General features: G+C 36.5%; 1 protein-coding gene across 1 annotated transcript in view; it reads left to right on the plus strand.

The window, feature by feature from the left end:
* The window catches only part of LOC139698251 (uncharacterized), a 37,895-nt gene extending 21,689 nt beyond the window's left edge, over nt 1-16,206 (plus strand). Inside the window, exons 3-5 of the mRNA XM_071597125.1 lie at nt 3,200-3,280; nt 10,959-11,098; nt 15,135-16,206. Of these exons, the coding sequence (XP_071453226.1) occupies nt 3,200-3,280; nt 10,959-11,098; nt 15,135-15,332 (419 nt within the window). The 3' untranslated portion in view covers nt 15,333-16,206. The remainder of the gene's footprint in view (nt 1-3,199; nt 3,281-10,958; nt 11,099-15,134) is intronic.
* Nucleotides 16,207-25,451: the final 9,245 nt, after the last annotated feature.

Here is a 25,451-nt window from a genome sequence, read left to right on the forward strand (position 1 = left end):
TTATTCTCTTTCCTGATTTGCCTCCATTTATGAATCCTTCGGTGATTAACCTCATAGTTATTTCTTGCACTTTATTTTATTCACTCACGATACATAAGATTCGGTTTTTTATGCACATCAATTGTCCCTTGCAAGTCCCTACGCACAAATCCTTCCCACAATTTTAGCATGACAAGGCATAAAATAAGACTATAATAATTTTAATAATCATCTCCGTCGTTATTTGTTTTAAATAAATATCGTTACTTAGCATAAAATTGTTAAGAATAAATGCGTGGTGGCTGCAGGCTGTAAAATAATACTCACTAAGCTAAATCATGTATAATTATACTAACGGGTACACATTTGTTTATTAATATGCATATCACACTAATACTCGAATGAGTAGCTACAGTGAAATCTATAATTGATTCAAAGCAACACTATGAAGAGACGACCTTTACTCTGCGCAAAATTTTGTCAAGACCAAGTGTTTTGTTAACAAAGCATTTTTCCAGAAGCCAAGTCTAGACCTTGATATGCATTCCTCTGCGCCGGGATATCATAATGAAAGGGAGAATGGGAGCGAGATAATTGTCTAAAGGCGGGCAGGGTTAGGGATAAAACAAAACGTTTTGTTTCCTAGCTGCAGTCATTTTCAGCCTCGTTCCTCCGCGCCTCGAATGATTTGCATCCCGCGGAACTAATCCCGACCTAATAACGTCAATGAACCCTAATTCCATCACCATGCCGCCGACAAATCCCTCGCCTCCATCTCACCCTCCCGCTGGTCTCCCACCCGCCGCTCTAATTTCCAAACCACTTATCTCATTCTCCCCAACCCGCTCTCACGGGCCCCGCAATGGCCTCACCTCCACCTTGGCCGCACCGTTCACTATCCCGAGGGCGCTTAAAGTGAGGAGAGTTCTCGGCCACCCCACCCAACACAGCCCGCCTCCCTTCGCCCCTTTTCCGCGGCCCTTCACCATCACAACCGGGTGTCTTAATTATAAATGCGTGCATGCGCAGGGTCGGACTGAAGGGCTCAAATCCCCTTTCTTCTACCTTTTTGCCACACCTGACTCCTCGCGAGAGCGCCCTTCCTCCAAAGGACGCTTCTCACTTACCCGTGCACCACCGTCAAAGTCCGGAGAAAAAAGAGAAGGAGAGCTTTTCAATCCCTCGATATTTTTTTAAGATACCGTTTCGCATCGCAGTTCGAAGAGAAAAAATCTCCATCCATCCCGCAAAGGAGATGGCGTCCTTTCCCCAGGAAGAAGAAAGGAGCATTATGATATGCTACAAGCGCTCCCAAAGTATTGATTTTAAATTCTAGACCTAAAGCACTCCTTAAGGGCGCAATTTTTCAAACTACTCAATCGATCCGTAAGCAATCGTGAATTCGCCTACTTGGGTTCGAACGTTGGAAAGCGTGCATCGGTGCGGTCGCGTGAATACCGGACCGAGCAGAGCAATCACACGGGAATAAAGCCCTTTAGGTACCACGTTTACAGTTTTACCGTTTAATACCACATGATTTTGCAAAAATTTTTAAGTTCCTATTTTGTTTGGAAAAAGTCGAGAGGTTCAGGCGCAATACTCAGGTAGTTATTACGCAGAAAAATAATATTTTATCCACGTTATACTTACGAGGGATTTAATGAGCTCACCTAGTTTTATCAGACTATGACCTTTTTTTGGAATTTTTACAGAGTTTTGCATTCAAACGTATCATAAAAATAAGTTATATTTGCACTGCATTTTCCTTAGAGCCTAACTAGATATTTCATATTTCATGTCTACATAAAACTAACCGCATAAAAAGAGTATATAATTTTTCCTTTAACAAAAAATTCTCTTCCTATACCGATAACCCTGAATTGTAGTCGCACTTACACAATTCTCAATAGTTAAAGGGATGCATACGATTTCCCTAGAGTACATAGGTATGGGTTAGATAACTTTAAACTTCACTTCAATTATAAATTCATCCCCATTCTTCCCAGCATTTGAATTGTCAATTTAGGATCCCTATTACTTAAACAATTTAAATGGAAATACTATGCTAATGATCAGATCAACTGTTCTAAAATGTGATAGTAATAAACAATTCTTTTTCTCTCTGCCTGTGCAGTAAGAATCTTGTTGTTTATTATTTTTGTCTAATTGATTTATGAACAAATCCGGATTACTTTATGAAATTCAAAAGAAATTCCGCTGAAACCTGTGAACTCGGCGCTTATTTATTCGTTATAATTTAAATAATTGTTTCAATTGGGTCAGTAGTTAAATTATTATGCCACTCAAAAGAGAGTGGAAATGGTCAACGATTTTTTTGAACAGGTGATGAGAGATGAAAGTGAGACAGAAGTTTGGGAAAAATTTCATAAAATTCTGACGTACAGAACGGAAGACCTGTTGCCCTAATGCAGGATTACCACAAAATCTAAGGGATCTGACGGAGATAATATCAATTACCAAAAGACGTTCAATTATAAATATGAATCAACTTTTGATAAAGTGTCCTCTAAAAAAGAATAATGTACACATTTTTGCACAATTTATATTCAAAACTCGTCATCAGTTTTCATATTTTAACAAATGATAACCAACTTCCTTCATGTTCCTAGGAAAACGCAAGTTGTTTTTTGAGTCATGGAATATCAATATTTGGAATCTTGTACGTATACTGCGCCGGACGCGTATCTTCTAAAAGAATATTTTGGCCACGGCCTTAAAAATAAAATAAATTGATACTAATCTGAGCCAAATAATCAGCTATTTGATTTAATAATCGTCATAATTATGAAAATTAAGAGGGCGTTTTGGACTTGCGAGATAAGGATAGACGAAATATCGCCAAGGTCCTCCGATGTAATTACTTCATACGATATGGTTGTTGACCCAACAGCCTCACGCTAACAAAAGAACGAAAAAGGTTTTCTGTCAAATGTTTAACAAATCCCCGAGGGATCAATCACTTAAAAGCACTTCTTTCTCCGTCTGAAAGAAGAAATATATTTACGACGGTGATACCATATAATCGGTTCTATCAAAGTGGATTCATGCAGAGTTACCTTTTGCTAGATATACATATGCGGTGTATATCGCCTTCCTTCCCGCCTTCGCCGCCCGCCTTCGCAATAACTCCCTGTCGTAATGTCCTCCAGGACTGGATGAATGAGAGAATGAAATTTTCTTTCTTTTTCCTCTATTACAGAGCTCACCTGCTACACGTGCGTGAATGTCACGGACAACCAAGGGTGCAACCGGTACGCCATCGATCGGCCGTGTCCGGAAGGTGCGTAACTACACCACAAATTCATTGATGGGAGTAAGGCATCCAAGCAAAAACCATGGTAGCATGAGGGGGTGGGAACGCCGGGGAAACTATATGCAGCCAGAGGAGTCCTCCCTGGTATCATAGCATTTTCCAATGGCAACATTCGGCAGTGCTATCGGTTGATAAATCAAGCATTTCCGAACCAAACCAACAGACGTATTCTTAAATGATGGGCTAACTAATGACACGAATCGCTCAGGGTAAATACAGTAGGAAGTCTACAAATGCCTTGGTTTGAAAGATCAAATATTTCGCCAAAACAGGAGATTCAATGCTCAATGGAGATTGGATGGGGAGACAATAAGCAAACTACTTAACGTAGGAGGGTTACTCGAGATGATAATCACGGACACTGGACTGAGAACTTGAATCGAAGTCCGCCAACGATGACATAACTGTAGGTTAAATATTTCACCATTAAGCTGATTTTTAACAATGTTACTGCGATTTTTCAAAATAAAATTTAATTCATTATAAAAAGAATAACATTGTCATCAGGTCATTAAAAATAAATAATTTATCAGCGCCAATAATAAGTACGAAGTGCATAGGTGATAATGAATGCTATGGCCGTCGATGAAAGATAGGAACATGGTAGAGACGATACGCCATTTTATCAACAAAATCCCAACAGCTGACTGACCTTTACATAAAGGAGAAATTTTTTTTTTAGGACTATGAAAAATGTTAGGAGAAAGAATATGGTCAAGTGACTTGTCACGCAAGTGCCTCAATGTTCTCAAGAATTAATATTAAGGAAAATTCGCCATACTAACGAACGAGATGAATATTGTTTTACAATTGTGGAGAGACTTCCTTTGAATGACTTTGCATGTATTTTGTTCATATTAATTCAATTGGGAAATTCTGTACGATGCTTTCATTGGGCTAGATTTTACCTCACAGAAAGTGTAAGGAGGATCCCGGATGCTTAGAATGAGATTTTGCAGTAGGAGCATGTCATTGAGAAGCGTTAGGCAAAGTCCCAGACCGCGTACACTGAAGTGACTGATTTAAACTGCAGAGAAAGCAAATCCGAAGGGGTAAAATATTTTTAAAATCTACCACTTCAGGCAAATGAGTAACACTGAATCCGGGTAAAAGATTCAGCGCAGGGATCAATGCATCCGAATCAGTATCATTATCATCAGACCCTCGCCGAGGATATCCAATCAAACAACAATCGAGTTATCCAGGATAGAGAGAGAGAAAAGGTACGTATATATGACTGTAAATAACCGTCCCGAAAGTTATAAAATTAAACTAAATTATCCTAGTGTTTCGAACCTCAAGAGATTGGATTTGCAAAGTTGAAAGCTAGGCGACATGCTTGTATGTTGAAGAAAATACAAGTATCATATCAAGTAACTTTCCTTCCAACCGCATGCGTCCGCAAGAGATCATATGGTGGGATTATGGTGGACTTTCATAATGGTGGCCAATGTGTTCCAGGCCTATTCAAAAACCGATTTTACATGCAAACAATCCACATCCTGTTTCATCTGCGGAGTGCGAGCGAGAATTTAGTAAAATGAACCGTAAGATGACATTTGAACGAGCATCTCCATCTGTGAAAGGACTAACCAACTTCTTTGAATCCAATTTTTCCCTCTGTAGTTGTGTTTCATTGATCTCAGTAACTTAAAGAATAGATTTTAAAAGACCATCATCCAACTCTTGAAAACAAGTCCAAAAAGAAAGAACTAATAAATAGTTAACTGTGGGCGGTAAAATTTTCGTCGACTAACAGAAGTGTTCGTTTGAATATTCGTTCGAATATGTTTTAATATTAAAAAAAAGTTGAATATGTGAGACTTCCATGCCCGTCTCAAAAGAATCTTTTCGTTTCACCCTTCCCTTTCCTCCGCACGTGTCTACTTAGGGGCTGGGGCAAGTACCGTTTTCCGATCTCTGGCTTGCTCCGTATGGATTTCATCGATAAAGATGCATGAAGTATATTACGGAGACATATCTAGGAGAATCTCTACTTCTCTCAACCGTAATTTATTAATGATTTCCTCTGGCAGCGTTCCAAAGTTAAACGATTCTATGAGAACCTGATAAATCCTCGAAACGCAAAGGATCAACCCCAGATCGGACGAGTGTACTTTAACAACTATGAAATGCACACCTAGCACAGGAATTTAAGCTTGAACAGGGTGCGGCATAATAACTTCCTCTTTCAACAGAGTCATCCACTAATATGCATTTCAATGCAACAATTTCAGAGTGTAAAAATCATTCGCCTTGACCGGGATCCCGGACAAGGCGAACGATTTTTATACTGAAATCATTGCATTGAAATGCATATTAGTGGATGACTCCGTCAAAAGTTACTGTTGCGGCATCTCCCGCAGTTTCTTGGAATTTGTGCTTAATAAAAAAGTAAGCTATGTTTCCGCACCCTGTACATTAGTACGTAATTGACGGAAAATCATCTGTCAGACAGAAATGCATTAATAATAGCGCCTTCCTGTCTCAATTCTATTCACTAACAGAGATACCATGAAACGAAGAAGATAATGATGATTGGTTAATGATAAATACTGGTCTGATGGATGAAATTCTATATACTCTCCATCCGGAAATGCCATCTATCAACTTATATGAGGATATAAAATTTTATCTTAATGCTGCATTGTAAATATAGTGTAATTCCCCTCTTCAAATTTACCGCTGCTTTTCTTCCATTTTTTGCAATGAAATGATAGTGTACAATCCATGGCAGATGTAACAACTCACCCTCACGTCGGATTGCTAATTAAGGGTAATATATTGGCATTGCCCCGATTACTTTATTCAATGATCACCCATTACCTTGGAAATATTGAGTCTGCACCAGTAATTACACGTTCAACTCCATTTTTATAAAAATCTTATGTAGAGAATTCGATGTTTTAATTTCACCAATTACACAGTAAATGTCATTCAATCAAAAGCGGATTGGTGGAAAAAAATGGAAAATGTATTTCAAATCCATTTGCATCCCAAGTCCGGGAAAATCTCTCCTCTGCGGACTCTTTGCGCTTCAATTATCACCGGCCCCAACCTTCTACCCTCTCCCCTTCAAGTCACCCTTCTTCCCCGCCAGCCGAGGGATTTTAGGAGGTCAAGCTGTGGAAGATTCGTGGCAAGAGCGTGTGGAATGCAAGAGGTTTTGGGTCACAATCAGCTTTTTCCCCGGAAACAATTGAAAGTGTGTGTGGAACTCACCACACGCGGCCTCTTGAAACTCGAACAATTCATTTGGAATCGCTCCAGCAAATTTCATTCCTATGGCATGGGACGCTTGGTCATGGCCCTTAAAATATTCATTTCCTAAAAGACGGGGATAATTTTTTTCCATTACGAGCTATCCATATATATTCGTAAGAGCTGATGATTGATCCAAATAAAAACCATTTGATCGTGACGTAACTGGAAGAATTTCGACCGTATCCACGAAAAAAGTAACTCTTCGGCATGGCTGGCCGGAAAATAATGAACTTTCCCAAGTGTCTACTCTCCGAAAATGTTTCCGTAGTAATGGAGACTCTCTTCGTGGTGGTATGAATTGAAAGTATCCCATATTAAACGACGTAATCTCCTCAATCTATCTACATTTGACCATCTAAAGCTGAGGAAAATGACAAGTGGATTGTCATGCTGAAATTTGAGAGATTAAAAAGTTTTCACCGGAGCGAGAGCATTTCTCAGGGTTTGTGAAATGTTTTAAAGAATAATATCGCAAAAATGCACAAAAGGTGCAGAACTGAAGCTGCTCACATCCAGTATCCCGGGGAAAATAATTTTGAATGAAAATATTCCTAGTTAGAACAAGAATCTTCACATAATCTTTAAATGGCAAGGTTTAAATAGCGTTTCTATTTTACACTATTACTAAGTTTTGCACATGATTATGTGCATACGAAATCTTTTATCTAGAACTACATGAATTTTAATGAAATCCTCTTTGGGGATGAGGTGTAAAAGGAGACCCCGGGGCTGATATTTCCGAAAGATAGATACATGATTTTGCTTCCAGTCAGAGAAACAACAAGAAGTAACAGCTAAACGGAAATAGTCCCCGAAGCAGTAAAGCTTTTTCACATCTTTAAGTCAGAGTTTCCTTTTCTTCTCATCCATATTATTGCTATATGCAAGTAAACCATGCAAATGAAAATTTTAATTCACAGCTTGCAATCCAAATGCAAACGTTAAAGTTTAGCAATTACGATCTACAATTCCATGTTCCCCTGCATAATACCAGAGTGACAGTATTATTCGAAAGAAAAACTCCTACAATATGAGAGTCATCTTATTAAAGTAGAAATACCATTGGAATCCATTGAGGTGTGTATGTATACATATTTATAATCACTATATATACATTCCATGACAATTTTATACGCTTGAGTCTGGTGCTTATGGTTCGAGTACGACCGTAGTACGACGTAGTGGACGTACGATAGTACGACCATTTCGAATCGACACTTCGAATAAGTATATACTTTTTGGCTGTTACTCAAAATTCGAGTGTTTCTTGTTCGGTACTCATGTGTATGTATGTACACATAGCGTTCCAGGAGTGATCCAAGCATATAGTTGCAATTCCATATAATTCTCCTCATAAAAACTGCTACGTAAATTTGTGCTGAATGTGCGATTTCGGCAGAACTATTAGTTTTATATAAGAGGACCAAATTCTTGCAGGGTGGGTTAATTATATGCGTAGGAATCCAATTTTTTACATCTAAGACGGGCGTTGTACCCAGTTGAAAAGGTTGCCAAACTCTCCTCTGGTAGCCAACTCCTAAAACAAGACATGACTACGCGGAAAGGCCCTTTTTATACGGTTCAAACCAATGCGAAACCCTAATGACATTATTTCAATCCGATGAAAGTATGTCATCAATTCGGAGCATTTCGTCCCACCACTTTATGTTAGCGAATATAGCGATTGAATATCATTTACAAAGCATTGTCCTGAAGTAAATAACAAAGGCGGACTGCGAAATTTGCGAAAATTTAACTAAATCCCAAAATTAAGGTAATTTCAATGCACACGTCTTCCAAAGTAATAACAAATTTCTGAACTAAGTGTTAATTTCCGTTGCATTCACATACTAGAATAATAACTTTCCGCTACAAGTATTAAGAAAACATACGAGAAAGATGAGGCATATGGATTGTTCACACCTTGAGTGATAATGGATACAAAACAGAAGGCAAAGCAGAAAGTAAATTACCACAACACCACAATAAAGGACCGGGAAAATATAACAAAAAAGAAAAAAAGAAATGCAAAAAATATTGGCGTTCTAGGGGGGAGGGGTGAGTTGAGCAAGAGAGTTAGCGTTGGAAAGGAAAAAAATGCATCTGAGTTGGGGGCTGCAATCGACCAATATTCGGTAAAGAAAAGACTGGAGATGAAGCAAGACCTGCGAATCAAATGGAACTAATTATTATTACTTTCAAAATATACATTCATGAGGATTTTTTTAAGCAATCATCGACGAATTGGAATAGTCTTCGATTGTAGACAGTGGAAATGAATAGAATAGAAAAAGTAAGAGCAAATGATTAAGGGAGTGCTTTAGCTATGACGCCAGTAAACAAAATGGTAGAGGTTTAATACTGCTGATTGGAAGAGTGAAAAGTTGATAAAAGTATGGAAGCACTTATATCTGTAAATTGTCGTATTGAGAGAATATATCCATTGCAATTCATATTCGGAAATTTCCCCTACCAAAAAGGACCAAATGTCAATTTTTAAGATCCTCTTAAGAAACATGGCATTTCAAAGTTTTTTTTTACATTTCAATATACTATATATTTATTAGGGAGGTGTAGTTTTCTTTAAAAAATCGATCGAACGAATCCACCTTGGTCCAAAAAAACTAATTGAAGGTACTTTTAAATCTTTAAAATGTATCGGGGGGAAATGAACAGATTAAACCGCAAATATGTTTTTAGTAAGTGAAAAATCAGCACTATGTAGCGGTCACCCCAAAAAAAATCGTGGCGTTACACGCAGCATGACAGCGGTGTAGGTAGGATTTTCTAAAGATTCGTTATTGCAGGAAATTTTCGCCTTTGTTATTTAATTCTATTTCATCCGTCAAACCTTTTGTTGCCTTACACTGAAAAATTAGACAGAGAATGCTAAGAGAATATCAAGTAATCATTAAATGCAGCGATATTTCGCTTAAAGTGATCGTTATTCGTACGCAATGAAAGGAAAATTCCTATGAATATGTATTGGATAAATTTTCGAAAAGGCAAGACTAACATTGCTTCTCCTTAATTACACTTGACTGGCCCAGAATACCTCTAGTTTAAATGCCTTTCAAAAAGTGCTCGAGGCCTGCCTCTCGCGTGAAAAATTTTAACACGATGTTTTTATGAAACTTTCCATATTTTCCTCTGTCCGGTACTAACTTTGACTTCGGGGAAATCTAAAACTAAACAGGATGTTTTCGCTTTTCATGGAGGTTTCTTCTACTATCAAGATGGACACAAAATATTTCCTGTGAAATTTACATCCTTTCCGTGCGATTCACAACACAAATATTTTTTCAAAACATGCCATATTTTATTTCTTATTAGTATTTGTAATGTTTTTTAAACATACTTACTCAGTTTGCGTAACTGACAGCTTACAAGTATGAATGGCAGCACAGGCAGCCGAGGAATAAGTTTTCGTAATATGCCCTCTACTCTGCACTTTTCACGTACCAGAACCAGTTTTTGAGAAACATTTGGCAAAAATACAATAGTAATTTAATATTAAATTTGATCGACAACTTCATGGTTGAAATTAGATTACAATTACATTGATCGGTAATGCTAATATGTAATCGAATCTTCTGTAAATGTATGGACTTTTGTAAATTTGTAATTTGTAGAATCCCAGTTATTTTATTTTTGATTCACCTACTCTGCAGCCTGTATTTCAACGGCCATGCGCGGTCTTCATATTGTGAGTAATTCTAAGGAAGTGATTGAAAACATCCCAGCTATCTCTTTTGCAAAAATGAGGCAATTTTAAGAGGCATTCAAGTTACAAATGTATCATCCCTTCTTAAACGTTACCTAAAAAGTAACGTTCGCCTTTTTCACCACTACCGCAGTTCCTGACCAAAAAAATTATAGTATGTATCCAAGTGAAAACGTTTCCCCAAAAATTCAAGTATTCTAATGGACATTACATATTCCTTCGTAGCCTTTAATTGCCACTTAGCAGTCATATTTCTGTTGTGTTTCAAGTTTGAATAGGATGGTATTCTTTTGAATTTTGTCTTTCAATGTCTGGAAGATGAAAAGATAATTTTTATCGTAAAATGTGTTTTCCAGAGACTTGCGAGCATCTCTATTCAGGAAAGATTTAATGTTTGATTTGATTTGTCAATATCAATTAATTACAGACTCACCCTGAATGGGGTTAAGAATAATAAACTTGGCTCTATATGTATCTAACGAGGACAAATTTTCGAAGTGGAAATTTTAGAGTTAAACTATTTTTTCTAACAAAAGTAAACAAAATTCTCAGCATATTATCATCATGGCATAAAAATCTTCTGCGATTAAGAAATGGTAAAAATAATTAGCCTCAGTGAACACATAAAACTTATAAAAACATTTCTGTCCTCCACAGATAAACAATTTTGTCATAGCCTCCACGTCTTGGAAGGGTTTGGAAGCAAAGGAGACAGCCTCTTGGTGAACAAAGGGTGCGCTGGAGAAGATGAATGCAACCCTAAATCTGTGGGATGCAGAAGGGAAGGAGGCCAGACGGTAAATTAGATTTTGAAATAAGCTTCGAAAATTAAGAGGATGGCCCATTGATATTTAGAAAACTTGTCATTTCTTTCACTGATAAGATGATGGGTTGAGCAGGTGGCTGAAAGATAGCTAAAAGGTGTGTACTCCTACAGCCAATCAATCTGTTCTACGACCTTTCATTGGCTGTAAGTTTACAGAGTTTTGGATTTCAGTCGAACTAATAGAAAAAGTCCAAGGTAAAAAAAAAAGGTTTCTTCGTCCACGCCCTACCAAAGGCATTTCACTTGGTCCTAAACACAAGTTAATGGAATACTTTTTAACAATCGCCCAGAGATATATATTTTACTCAAATTCTTCAACCAACATTTATTCGCGCTCACTCTTATTCGGTTCTGGAATGTCACAGACCATTGGAAATGTAAAAGCTAAGAAAGATATGAGAGAATCAGAAACGCAGGGCGCGAACCTTGAAAGCCACTTTAAATCGGAGGTAATAGGATAAGCCGAAAAATGAGTAAAATATTGGCTACGTGATCATATTTCCCATTCTCAATTAAAATTAGTATTGAAAGTCTTCCTATAAGATTTGAATCAAGACTAATTAGCGACCAAATACCTGTTTTTCAAAGTTACAAGTCGATCAACAAGTCCTATGAATAATGTCAGAAATATTATATACAACTTTCCAATTCGCGTACTACGTAATTAGGGCAATTTTAAGGGGAGTAACCATTATTTACATGAGCAGACCCGTATTTGAGAAGTACAAGTACTTGTCAACTGACTTGTAGTTTTGAGAAACGGACCCCAGCTCCCATCCTTTGATACAGCCGTGAAAAGGGATCTTATGGTCAACGTCGACTGATCGCTTGCTGGCTAGTGAAGGTGGCCTCTTGCAATGTCTAGGCCAACACACAATCTCTCTTTGATGATGTAAGATAGCAAGTCCACCATTATTATCACCAGCATTAACAAAATGGGAATATTCTACCCCTAAACAGAGTACAAAATATATTATGTCCAAACTGTGGATGAGTGTCTCCTTAATTAACATATATATGTACATCTATTTCTATCTACGATGCCATGTATCTTATTATTTTAATTTCGTTAATTAATCCTCAGCAATGAAAAGCAAAGTATTATAATTAAATCTCCCTCGGTAGTATTATTAAGTTTTAAAGTACTAATTGCAGGCGCGAGTAAAATCCATGCTTTTGCCTCCATTTTAGCGATAATTAATGCATATATTTTTAATTAAAAATTGCTCCTAGTGTGAACATCATAGAAGTCGACTCAATACCGTAACACGCAAAAAAAGGAGGCATGATTCTCCAATCAAAGATCCTATTCTAAAACTTTTTAAGTAAAATGAAGGGTAAGTGAAATATTAAGACACAATTTCTAGTGGGGGTCATAATAAAGCAGATTATTTAGTTATTTTGTTTAAAGTATTACTAATGAAATAATTTTATTAAAAACACAGCAATAATAAACGCCATCGACTTTCAGCGTTACGAGACGGAATACTAATATTTGATCTTGGAGATAAACGGCGAGCATGTAAAACGCTTGGGCTCTGAATTCTGAATTATATGGTTCAGTGAACGCTAGAATATTTCTTCCCAAATTCCGACTCCATCAAAGAATCCAATTGAAACAACTACATGACAGGATACGTCTTGAAGTGTAAATCCTTTGGTATGAAATGGTGCTTTTTTACCTTATGACTACTTTATTTTTCCTTATTTTTTATGACTGCCACTTAATTTTTATGACTGTTACTAAGGTTACATACGATGGGGTTGTATTAAATTCGTATTTATTCAATATGGACTTTATACAACAGGAAAATCTCCGGTATGACGTCTCTATCTAATTTTCTGAGCCTCTCTAAGCTGTTAAACAATTCATTGCCATAACAACCAACTTCTATATGATGTTTTGGATAGATTTTGCCGCCAATTTGACAGCAACATCACTCCGGCGACACGCGATGCTAAATTAATTCTCCAAAATCACTCAAAGATTCGATTTAGTTGAACAACAACATTTCATTTCACAATAATAGAGAATCAAACCTAGGATCGGATTTGAGTCTGGTCTCAGACTGCTCAGGTGCGAGTGGGGAACGGAGAGTCCGAATGGGCAGTGTTAGGAAGAGATGTAAGGCAGCGTTTTCCATTATTACCGCTGCTGTTAAACGTATATGTGGAGGAAATGATTGATTGCTGAGTGAATGGGGATTTCATTGCGATAGATATGGGATGAGAATCAATATTAATAAAACAAAGGTTATGCGATTTTCCAGAAAGAAAAAGGCTAAACTAAACATTAAAATAGGAGGGCAAAAACTAGAGCAAGTAGAAATGTTTACGTATCCCGGAAAAGTTTTGGACCAACACGGTCAAAGTAGTAGGGACGTAATGAGAAGAATTGCGCTAGGCAAAGAGGCTTTCACAAGGAGGAGGGAGTTGATGACGGGGACATTAAGTAAAGATTTTAAGAAAAGGCTCGTTTAAAATTTGATAGGAAGCGTAGTTATGTACAGCGCGGATACGTGATCACTGAAGCAGGAAGATAGAAAGATTGGAGCCTTTGGAAATGTGGGCTAAACTGTACCAACTGCTCTAGTGTTTGACCTCCAATTTTAACTTTTAACATACCCGTTCTCTTTCTGGAAAATGGCATTTCTCTTGTCTTAGTTATATTGATTCTACTTTCATATCTATCGCACTGAATTTCAATTCACCCAGCAATGCTTGCCACCATTTGGCTGACTGACTAACTAAGCTGGATCATCATTACACCTCACTGATTTTATGAATTCCCCGTCGAATTCCAGTCAAATTTCCAGTTCTTTCAATGCCTTTTTAATAATTTTCTCCACAAATACGTTCAACAGCACTGGTGATAATGGCCTTACTGCTCTTTCCAACACTGCCGGATTAGTCTCCTGTCCCTCCAATCTACTCCTATTTTCTGCAATATATCCATTATTTTTTCTTAATTAACCCTATCAAACGCCTTTTCAAATCTACGAAACATGCAAATACATCCTTATTGTATTCTATATTCCTCTCTATTAGTGATCTCATGACTGCAATGGCATTGCATGAGTCTCTCCCCTTCCTAAACACATTGATCAACCCCTATATAATAATTTGCTCTGCTCTCCATTCTCTTGTCAATGATCTTGAGAACTACTTCAGCTAAGACTGGGCCTAAAATATCCTCAACTACGTCCTATTCTCTCTATATGTCTAACCTTGCTGGCTTAATGTATTTACCATACAGTTCTTCTATATATTCATTCCATCTCTCTTGGACCTCTTCTGGTTCACCAAATATTTTTCCGACTCATAGATTGTCAACACAGAAGTTCCCTCATATCCTTCAAACAGTGTTTTACACTTCCTGAATAGCGTACCAATTTCACCCTTCCTCTGCAAACTTTGCATGCATAAAGTTTGCAGAGGAAGTTTTTATAATGCATATACTATATATAGTGATATGAGTAATTATTATCCCAAAATAATTATTTATATATATATATATATATATATATATATATATATATATATATATATATATATATATATATATATATATATATATATATATACGTGTATATACGTTGACTCTAAGTACTTTCGAAAGTCTATTTATATTTTTAAGATATGGAGTGCCTTGGTGTATTTGAGACTCGTGGCGCACCATTCTGTTAACGATATCGATCTTGGTCAGATCAATGATTTACCAGTGCGTAGACGATTGGAAGTCTGATTGTATGTTATCCACAGGAAAAAAATTCTTTCCAATCTATACGTAAATACGCACGAAATTTTGATTTCCCATGATTCACTTCCGTATTTCTGCTCCGCTAAGTAACAAATAATTCTTAAAGAGCGTCTAAATAATACCATGATCACTGCATTTGGTTTTAGGAGAGAGAGAGGAAGAGGGAGAGAAAGAACAATATTGAGTGGACGAAATACGTACGAGGTGGTTGAGTTTTTTTTGCCGACCCTCGACCTTTCCTTTCCAGACCTGCAACGCATGCTGTGACTACGAATATTGCAACGAAAAGGCACCAGTGGACGCCCTGACAGCAACTTTGGTTCAAACGAAGTCTTCAGGAATGGGATCTCTGGTCTTAACCCGCTCCTCGGCGCTTCCCTTCGCCGTTGGCCTCTTTGCGTGCTTCATTTTGGACGGCATCAGGGACTCAATCGCGGAGACTTGATCCACAAGTGGCAATCAAGTCCCCAAACGCTCATCCCGCACTCCGGAAGCAAACGAATGACTGAATGCAATCCCATTTTCTCGAGGATGAACACCATATTCAAGGAGGAGGGAGAAGAGTTCTCGTATCGAGGGGAAGGAAGGGTATAGAAAGGGATAGAAGAAGTACAAGTCAAGCTCTCAATTCCACAATTTTTACGGTAATTATTTCACTAAGACATTCTATTTGAGTCCCAGGCTAATTATGGTACTTTTTAACTTTGAAGTGAGAATAACGAGTTTTATAGCATCTAGGAATAGGAAATTGTAAGCAATGTACTTAACTATAGCCCAAATTTTCATTCTTATAAATTGACGAGATGTCTTCAAAAAAACATTCATGGTGATATTAGTAATTATTATCCCAAAAAAAATTATTTTTAGCTGCCCATGAATATTTACCCATGTGACCTTAAGCGATGAACGAAAAATCCTTGTAAATATGTGCAGGTAATTATCTGTACTTCCAAACTTGAAACTAAGTGAACGTTTCAATTTATTAACTTTTCACTTTAATTCTCAAATAAATATATTTTCAATACAAACTGTGTTTTCATTATCGACTTAGGTGGATTTATAGATACGATGTAAAATGCAGAAGGGAAGTAATTAGAGTGGAACTACTAAAATGGATGGTGTGATGAGCTTAATACAGCAGCTTAAGGTTTGATTTGTTCCACGTGAATCTGTAAAAAGTGGAATAAGTTTATGATTCCAATGTAATACACCTTTATTCCGTTGAGTAGCCTAAAATTATAAAACCATATGTATTCAATCATAATGTATAAGCAAATATTAAGCATTTCTTATATGCCATAATGGACCAATTTTACATGGCAGAGTCAATAAAATTGTATTTGTAAAATTAATTCTGCATTTTTAAAGTTGAATATTTCAAGTAAGTTCATTGCCAAACCCATGAGCTCATTAAAGGCACTGAAGTAATGGAGGCAATGCGTATAAGCCTATTGCTAGTTCAATGAGCCTTTTGATCCTCATAATTAACAGTACCTTTGTCAGATTTTTAACGAAATTTATATGACTTTATACAATTTATGTATTTATGTACAAGTATAGAATATATATATATACTTATATATATATATATATACTTATATATATATATATATATATAATGGGACGGCACAATAGAACACAAGTAAAATAGTAACATTTAAAAGGACACTCACACGGTAAAATGTTTAAGCTTTCGTCCTTCTTCAAGTAAGACATATATATATATATATATATATATATATATATATATATATACATATAGATATACAAGACACACACACACACACACACACACACATACATATATATATATATATATATATATATATATATATATATATATATATATATATATATATATATATGAATATATATCCAACAATTTATACAATCAGATAATCAAGCATCAAGTATTATAGTTTCAAAATCAAGACTCTTGAGAATAATATTTCGAGCAATATTTTCCAAGCTCCATAAATATCATCTTTCATTTTGGAAGCTCATCCGTTATTATTACATTCACTATCTCAGTCATTGTTGCCATTAATTTACGAAAGCAACTCAGAACCATTTAAACTAATAAGTTGCACACAACTAAGGAGAGAGAAAAACCGCAAATTAAAAGTCGTGAACTATCCATAAAGATCGAAGCGCCGATTTTTATCTTGAAAGATTTAAAAGTTACGTCGCTATCAGCACAAAGCAAAGATCTAAAATCAAACTGCACACGAGTCAAAAACAGAAAACTAAGCCACTTCTCAAGCAATCGATAATTTAAGCGGCGTTTATGAAATGCTCACAATTGTCGACGGAGTCTAACAAGTCGCTATGCAAAAGCCTTCGAACCCGGTAATGGATTTTTCATTAGGGGAAGAGCCTACGCCCCACACCTGGCATGGAAATCGATGCGGTCGTCTTGGATACCTGGCTTTGTTAGAGGAAGGGCCAAGCCAGGTGGACTTGTTTACGAAAATCGTCAGAGCGTCCTCTCATATCAGCCGAGTCGAATGAAAGATCGCGAGGGCCCGAGAAGATATGCTAAAATTAAGTCGATCGGATTAGGCGTAAAGGACACGACAAAGTTATTACACCATATTCTCATGCTTCTCCTTCTTCCTGCATCGTGCTGTTTACCAGAATTATTCCCACTATACTTGGATGGCTGACTAACATTAGTTTTTTCCATATTCAATTCCGCTCTTCCTCCTTGGGACTGAATGGTTCCCAAAATCGATCTTAACGATAGCGGGACGGCCCTTTGATGAAAATGATAAAGAGCTGATGGCATCAGCAACGAAACCTTGATATTTTCCAGAAAAGCACTTTGACCTCTGATTAATTACCGTGGAGCAAAATTAATTCACTTTCACGGTCTGAGCAGGTCGATTCTGAGGCCGTTGTCCCTGCCCTAGCTCAGTCGCGTTTTAGCGTCAGTTTTCAACCGCACCCCACACGTTCCGGAGGTCGCTCCCGGAGATGTGTAATCTTGGAAGCCTTTGGAAGTGTGAAAGGTGTCTGGTCTCCTGCGGATCATTTCAGTGACCATTTCAATTCGGACACAAGGTGAGTAATACAATTATTCATTCTGAGTAAGGTATCATATTTAAGACGGTCTTACTATTAGAAACTTTTTATCACCATCACTTTCACTTTTGCAAATAATTTATTTTCAATGCAGCCGGCCAATCAATTACGCTTCATTCCGAATGGTTTCAATAAAAATAAACTAAACTATGTAATATTTAATAAATATTTGATTAGTTCCATTGTACACTAGGTCAGACGTGGCGGAGTGAAAGTTCATACTGAAGAATGAATTAAAATAGTATCTTGGTAACAAATTAAAAAAAAAACACTTCAGTAGTTCGCGTTTCGACTCACTGAGCTATCATCAGTTACACAATCGTAGGAAGCACGATGGTTTGAAGCATAACAGCTCAGACAGACGAAACGCGCTAAACAGTTAAGTATTTTTACATTCTATGGAAAGTTGCCAATTTTCCTTCAACAAATCAATTTAAAAGGGGAAGTTGATATCAGTTTTAATTATTTAAAAAGGAAAAGGGTAAAGGCGACTTTATTGCGGACGCAAGCATGAGCAACAAATGAAACTTCCGCGGTTTTCGCGCTCTCTCGCTTTGTCTATCAAGCTTTTTTAGACCAACTAGCCACCTAATAAGTCATCGAGTATTTTTAATGTAGAAATGCCGGGAAAATGTTTTTTAAAATGAAAATACTAGATTCTGTGAGTGATGTAAATACATTTTATGTGTGTTGGCAAAAAAAATACTTGACATAAACCAATGTAATGGGAACTTAAATGGAGTTGAGAAAATTCGGTAATACCATGTGAGCATTGGGTGCTGGACCCACTATTTCCTGGCAAAGTTTTCGACAGCAGCATGAAGCATACATGTCAGGAGCGTAGTGGAACAAACGCGTGTTAATTTTCAATTCCGAATATTTAGAATTTGTATTTATTTCACTTAGAAGACAAGCTAAATGCTTACTAACCGCTTATTTCCCATCGAAATTATTCATTGCTATGCGCAGGAAATACATAAATCTTGTTTTTTTTATAGTTCCTAACAGGCAATATGTAAAAAATATTGTAATAATTTTTACTTGAGCATCACAAAGGAAGTCAATTTCTATAGAAGAGTTTCTCCAAGTGATAAATCATATTTCCCGGCGACTTTGAGTATGGTAGAACACATTATCAATTTTCAACTACATATACATTTCACTCCATATTCAATTCATTGTTAATTGTTACAAATAATGAACGATGTTTTAACACAAACATAACTTATGTTTTTTTTCTAAAAATTCTCCGTCTGGGATTAATGATAATCTTAATATTTCAATTCTACGAAATAACATCAGCGTAGGTATGACACTAACGCGAAAAAGAACATTTCAACTATAGAAATAATGAAACTTGCACTTTAAGGAGTTTTGTGTTAATAAAAAACTAACTGATTTGACATAAATTACTTTTCAGTATTTCAGTACATTCCTAACATGGTTTCATGGTCATGAATCTTTAAGTATGTCGCTTCTGAAAAGCTCAATAGACGTCAGAGTCCTGCAAATAATTTTATGGTATAGTGGTTATAAAATTTCCGCATGCTTCTCATTATGCAAGATAGCCGCATAAGTATGAGGATTCCCAAAACGAAATCTTCAAGTTTGCAGCCATGCCACTTTTACTTCCCATAAAATAATGTTCTACTTTTCCCAGGACACCCTATGTAGGGCGAGTGGACGAAAGGTTCGATAATATTTCGGCCATTCGTGACTTGGGCACTTGCCTCACCCGCGACATCTTGATCGAATTATCTTCTAGCATTTAAATTGGCTCCATAAAATCTGTTGCCAATACCCGTGTTATTAATGTCTAAGAAATAAAGCTTAGCAATAGAATCGAAAGAAAATATTGTACATTTCTTTAAATATTTCATTGATTCTTGCAACATATTCTATTTCTTGGTTATTGAAAAGAATGATTGTTCCCAATCCCAGAATTCTATTTAGGACATAATGTGTCGGAAGCACGTGGCACCCTGTTTAAGGATTCAGATTCCTGGAATAAATAAATTGAGGAAGCAATTCATGAAGTTACACAATTTCAGAAAACAAAACAAACCACGTGTGTCTATGTAGTGTATAGTTCATTGTTTCAGTAAAATTAGCGCGAATGATGGAAAGTTGATTAATTAAATCATTAGAATTTTTATTTTTTAAAACTCCTCGTGCGGTTGACATAAAAGAAAAGAAATTGATCATTAATTATTTCTTTTCCCGAAAAACCTTGTTTTTAAGGGGTTGGCTAAATGAATAATTGAAATTAGGCCATTGCATTAAGCCCCTTCCTACAAATTTAGGGCAAGCAGAGAAGGTCCTTCCTCCCGAGGGGAAAAAAAGGCAAGGCATAATATCTTCCATTGTGAGAAAATACGTCGTGCACTATCGTGAACATCAAATTATGATTGAGCGATGGAATTAGAAAAAATGGAATTTTAAAATTGTGATTCACATCGTATCAAATAACTCAGCACGCTCTTTTTTTATAATTAATAAAGACGGTATTTATTAACCACAAGTGAAAAAAATCAATATATATATCATTCGATCGGGAGACGTTATTTATCAACAGTTCGAGTAAAGCTTATCTTGAAATGATTTCTTTTAATCACTTGACAATATGCATTTGAAATGCAAATAAAAGTTGGATCACTGAAATAAGATGGGGCTATTAACCATAGGTGGGTGAACTTAAAAAATTACTCCATGAGAAAATATCATCTCAGAACTGCGAAAAATCTCCGTAAAATATGTTCAAAAGTCAGAAAATATATCTGATTAATTTAAAAGCACTGCAGTACATTTGTGTTCCGATTGATATTCGGAAACTATTGAATAGCAATAAATAAATAAGCTATTATAATGTTGAGGTACTGTCATGAAGTTAACTTAAAATATTTTTCATTCTAAAAATAGACGATTACGTAGACAGAGAGTTGGACCGCGAAGTTTTCCCTACGCCTCATTAAAAATTTATCTTGTTTGGTCCCCTGGATGTGTAACCTAACCTATAAAATTTTGAGTAGGCTGGGAAAATTACTTTTTTACGGGCAAGAAAAATATACGTAAGTTATGGATTTCTTCTAAAATAAGTATTTTTGTGGGTACTTTTTGGGCATCATTTTATTCGGTCATAAGTTTTTCCGATATCACTTTTTTCCCGGAGAGATTATTTTTTAGATAACTAACTCCAAGTCCAGCATTCTCTTGCCAGAGGATGACCTCATTTTTGAACCAAATCATCTCGGACACCAATTTCGCTCTCGCTGGTACTCGTGGAACAGGACGATGCAACTCGCGCATTTCCTTCTTTAACGCGATGGGGGTTAGCAGACACTCATTGTATCTCTTAAACTATATTCTGTGAATTATTTGCCCTCATATTATAAAAAGAGTCAAATTTAAAACACATTTTTCGGATTTTTGGAATTCACGCTAAAAATTCACTTAGTTCGGCGTCATAATTAATATTATAGTTTTAAAAAATATATATATATGTATATATATATGTGTGTATATATATATATAACCATAAAAAACCATAAACACAGTAATCAACCCGAAGGTCGGTTTAGTAGGTGATGGTAGAGATCACCCAGTACTGAGCCCTATACGGCGTGTGAAAATTCGCACATCAGGGTAGGGGGGTCAGTTCCTTTCCTGTATATATATATATATATACAGTATATATATATATATATATATAGTATTATATATATATATATATATATATATATATATAATACTGGAATATTTAGTGACGAATCCGAATGCTCAACGCTTTGATCACGGCAAATAAAACTCACGACGAGTCGGTTCGTTTCGAGTACGCCATATTATCGGTAGCGATGGCATGTGAAAATAGGACCCAAGGGAAGCCACGACCCCTTGTAAAATTCTCGGCTTTCCACCCACATTTCACGGCATATTTATAGTCGAACTCAGCATTTCTACAACCCGGGCAAGCTCAATAAGGAAATACAATTCTAAGTGAGCCCTCGCGAGAGGTACGTGAAAGGAAACAACCATTAAGGAGAGCGTTGTTTCTAAGGTTCCTTCTTCTTCACGAGACATCATACTTCTCGGTGGGAAACCACTGCACTATGAGAGCACTATATCATTAATCACCATTTGCGTGACATAATCGCCAGACATATACGCTGCTGTGGCAAAAAAGAGCGCGTGAAAATATTGGTTACAAGTTAGCAATGCTTGAAGAAGGCAAGGATCGTAACCATGCGGGGGGATGACGGTTTACGCATCCCCACATTGGAATTCTAAATATCTGTTAAACCAAAGACTAATTTCCTGAATACCATCACTACCTAAAACCAATATCCTTGGCTTTTCTGGGATCTTACCATTTTAGCTCAATCAATAACATACGACGGTGGTCTGAAAAGTTTCCGGCCTCAAAAATTTCAGGAAAAATGTCGTGTATCTTTGGGGGTCGAAAACTTTTCAGACCACCCATGTATTATTAAAATAAAATAACTTCTCCGTCACTGAGAACCGTAGCGAAAGGAAATCCCTTCTCCAACTTAATAAAGGGTTAAGGGCCTAGAGGGTATAGTACCAGGCTACTGACCAGGGGGCCCCGGGTTCAAATCCTTGCCCTGCCCTGGATACAACTTAACTGGTGTATGCGGATGTCATTCTCAGTGGAAAACAGAAGGTAGCATAGCATAAAGAATTAATATCTAATCTGAATGAATGCATTTCATAACCAGAGGACTTTAACAGCATGGTATATGTACTGTACCCTAGTCTAAAATATGTTTTGGAGCTGTAATTTATCTGCTATTCTACGTCAAGATCTACGGTCCTCATTCGAACTCTATCTCAGCTCCAACTGGTAAAACATCGGTAAAAAGGAAGCAGCTACAATTTAACCGGAGTATATATATAATCGCACTAAGTGGACTCCTATTGGTAACTGCTAATAGCTTCAAATTGTAGACGCACGGAACTGAGGTGAGAGGAGTTATCATGAATCACAGCTCTCCATAATTAGAAATAATTGAAAAGCATCCAAATAGCCATACACAAATTCAAAATAAATACAATCGAATTCAAATAAATAAAATCATTTTTTTAGCTTATTGTTTCATCTGAATTGCTTTTGCAATTGTATTTCTTCTGAATATTTGAAAATTACCATATCGGCAGAGGAACAAAGGCATGCTTCTTCGGGACTAATACCGATGCCTCCTTTTCGACGCTCGGTATCCGATCAGTCAGCCTGAAAATTAAATATTATGTAATTAACGCAATCAATTATTACTGCATATATGACAAATTTGTATTTCTTTTATTCCGAAATTTTCGAACGAATTTTTCCCTGGTTTTACATGATGGTTAAATGCTCTTCTTTTTAGTCCCTTGCTAAGATTGACAAATAAGCCCGTTTTTTAGTAATTCTGTATATTGCATCATTTACAACGATTATTAAGTAGGTATGAAATATAAAATTCTTTCAGGGTCAAGGTTTAGAGGCTTTCGATTGGAGCTTCCTCTATCGTTATCGAAATACCTCTGCCGATTTGGTAACTTTCAAGCAGAAAAGATTTTGAGCATCAATTTTCGCAAAATTACAATAGAATACGCAAAATATGATAAGATAATTCGTATACAATATATATAATAAATAATAGGTTATGTGATTCATTGTTAATTCTACCGTCGTATTTTCTCGATATAAATTACAAAACGTCGGTGAGCATAGCTTCAGCGATATCAATGTGATTCCGGAAATGACCTGGGACTCGGGCTTGTAGTTATAGCATCTTTATCCTTGATGATGTACGACACACAATATAATCAAGGTTCTTTGCCTTCATCAAATCTTCCACAAAAGATGCTCCAAAATATAAAAACAGATGCCCTCCAAATAAGTTCATCCATTCAGTGAAGTTTTCTTACTGTTCCTGAGATTCGCATCACGCAAACTTACAGACCCACCGTTAACTCAGCCTTAGACTTATTTCTTTTGGTTTGCTTAGGAAGATTCATCAGCTTCCCTTCCGTCAAATGTTAATCAAAAGTCACCGCCCAAATGAATCTAACTTTTGAAAACCGGTTCATTCCTAGGTTGACACGATTACTGTAGAACTACATGTATAAAATCTACAGACGGAAAACTATTCGAGGTTAGAAGTATCATCCAAAATCTATTTTGTATATAATTTTTGTCCGTGCTTGCTTTGCTGTTATTTATTTTTCCTTAGATACGGCTGTTGTTGCTTGGGTTTTTGGGCGAAGGTAAAAGAGGAGAAAGAGAACGGAGATCTGAAAAAAATAAAAACTTCTGGCCTGCATATAGGAAGCCATTTGTAATGATTTTTCCCACCTAAAGAAAGATCGCCGAAAATTAGTCGATTTAAATTAATTTACGAAAGTAAATGCTGGCAAAATTCCAGCTTGTACCCAGAAGCTGAGAACAACCGCGGTTGATGGACGCTATAGGATATGGTTTTAGATTATCAATCTAGATTTCACTTCCCTGCTATGAAGAGTACTTTTTGTATAACACGAGACCACATGGAACGTTAGTTAAACTGCCGCATTCCACGCCATTCTTCTTGCCAAGAGCAGATTACTTGGTTAATAAACCCCCTTCAGCCTTTCTGGCTACTTTAGGCAAGAAAAATCAATCATCTAAGTCGCGCGCTGATCGGATTACTTATCTCAGGTACCCTTGACATTAGGCCATAAGGAAGTGGAGATCCTGAATTTCCCATTGTTAATTAAGGCAATTTTCACGGGCTCTTTCTTTACCTTGCAATAACTAGAAGCATGTAACTGACCCCCTCCACCGCAAGTATTCATTACTGTTCCGTAAATGAAGCATCCCATGGTGATACTCCCATGAACCACCCACGCTTTCATTATTAAGTAATGACATTTAATTAACACTCAATATCCAACCTCAATTAACACTATAAGTTGAATAAATCACACCATGACCATAAAGGCCAGAATCTAATTGAGTTATAAAGGCTAAGAATCCCGTTAAATTTAATGAGGCATTTTAGCAATTTCAGTGTGCTCACATTTTACTAACTGCTGTTCAAGCAAGAATTTGAGGAAATAATGGTTAAAATAACATCCTCTGCAGCCAGTGGAAGGGATGATTCTTTCCAAAAAACTATGTAATGCTGAAGGATTTTAAACCTAACGATGATTACGCAGTTTAGAAAAAAATGGCATACAATTATTTATAGCTTCCTAAAGATAGGAAGGAGCGCATTGAGATACGATTTTTTTTCCTTCATATAATTATTCCATCCTACCTTTGTTGGACTTGGTAAACTCACACGCATAGCTTATATGGTGAACATTTATGACATAATATTGTTCGAATTATCCATTGTAAAATAAATAGTCATGTTTACTTCCATGAGTAAAATAATACAAATTTGTTGTGTGCGAAGTTTTCAAACAATGGCCTTATTTTAAGTAAAAAGAGAATGCTAAT

Source organism: Hetaerina americana, unplaced genomic scaffold (assembly GCF_022747635.1).
Source record: "Hetaerina americana unplaced genomic scaffold, ioHetAmer1.1.p SCAF_80, whole genome shotgun sequence".
Lineage (NCBI taxonomy): Eukaryota > Metazoa > Arthropoda > Insecta > Odonata > Calopterygidae > Hetaerina > Hetaerina americana.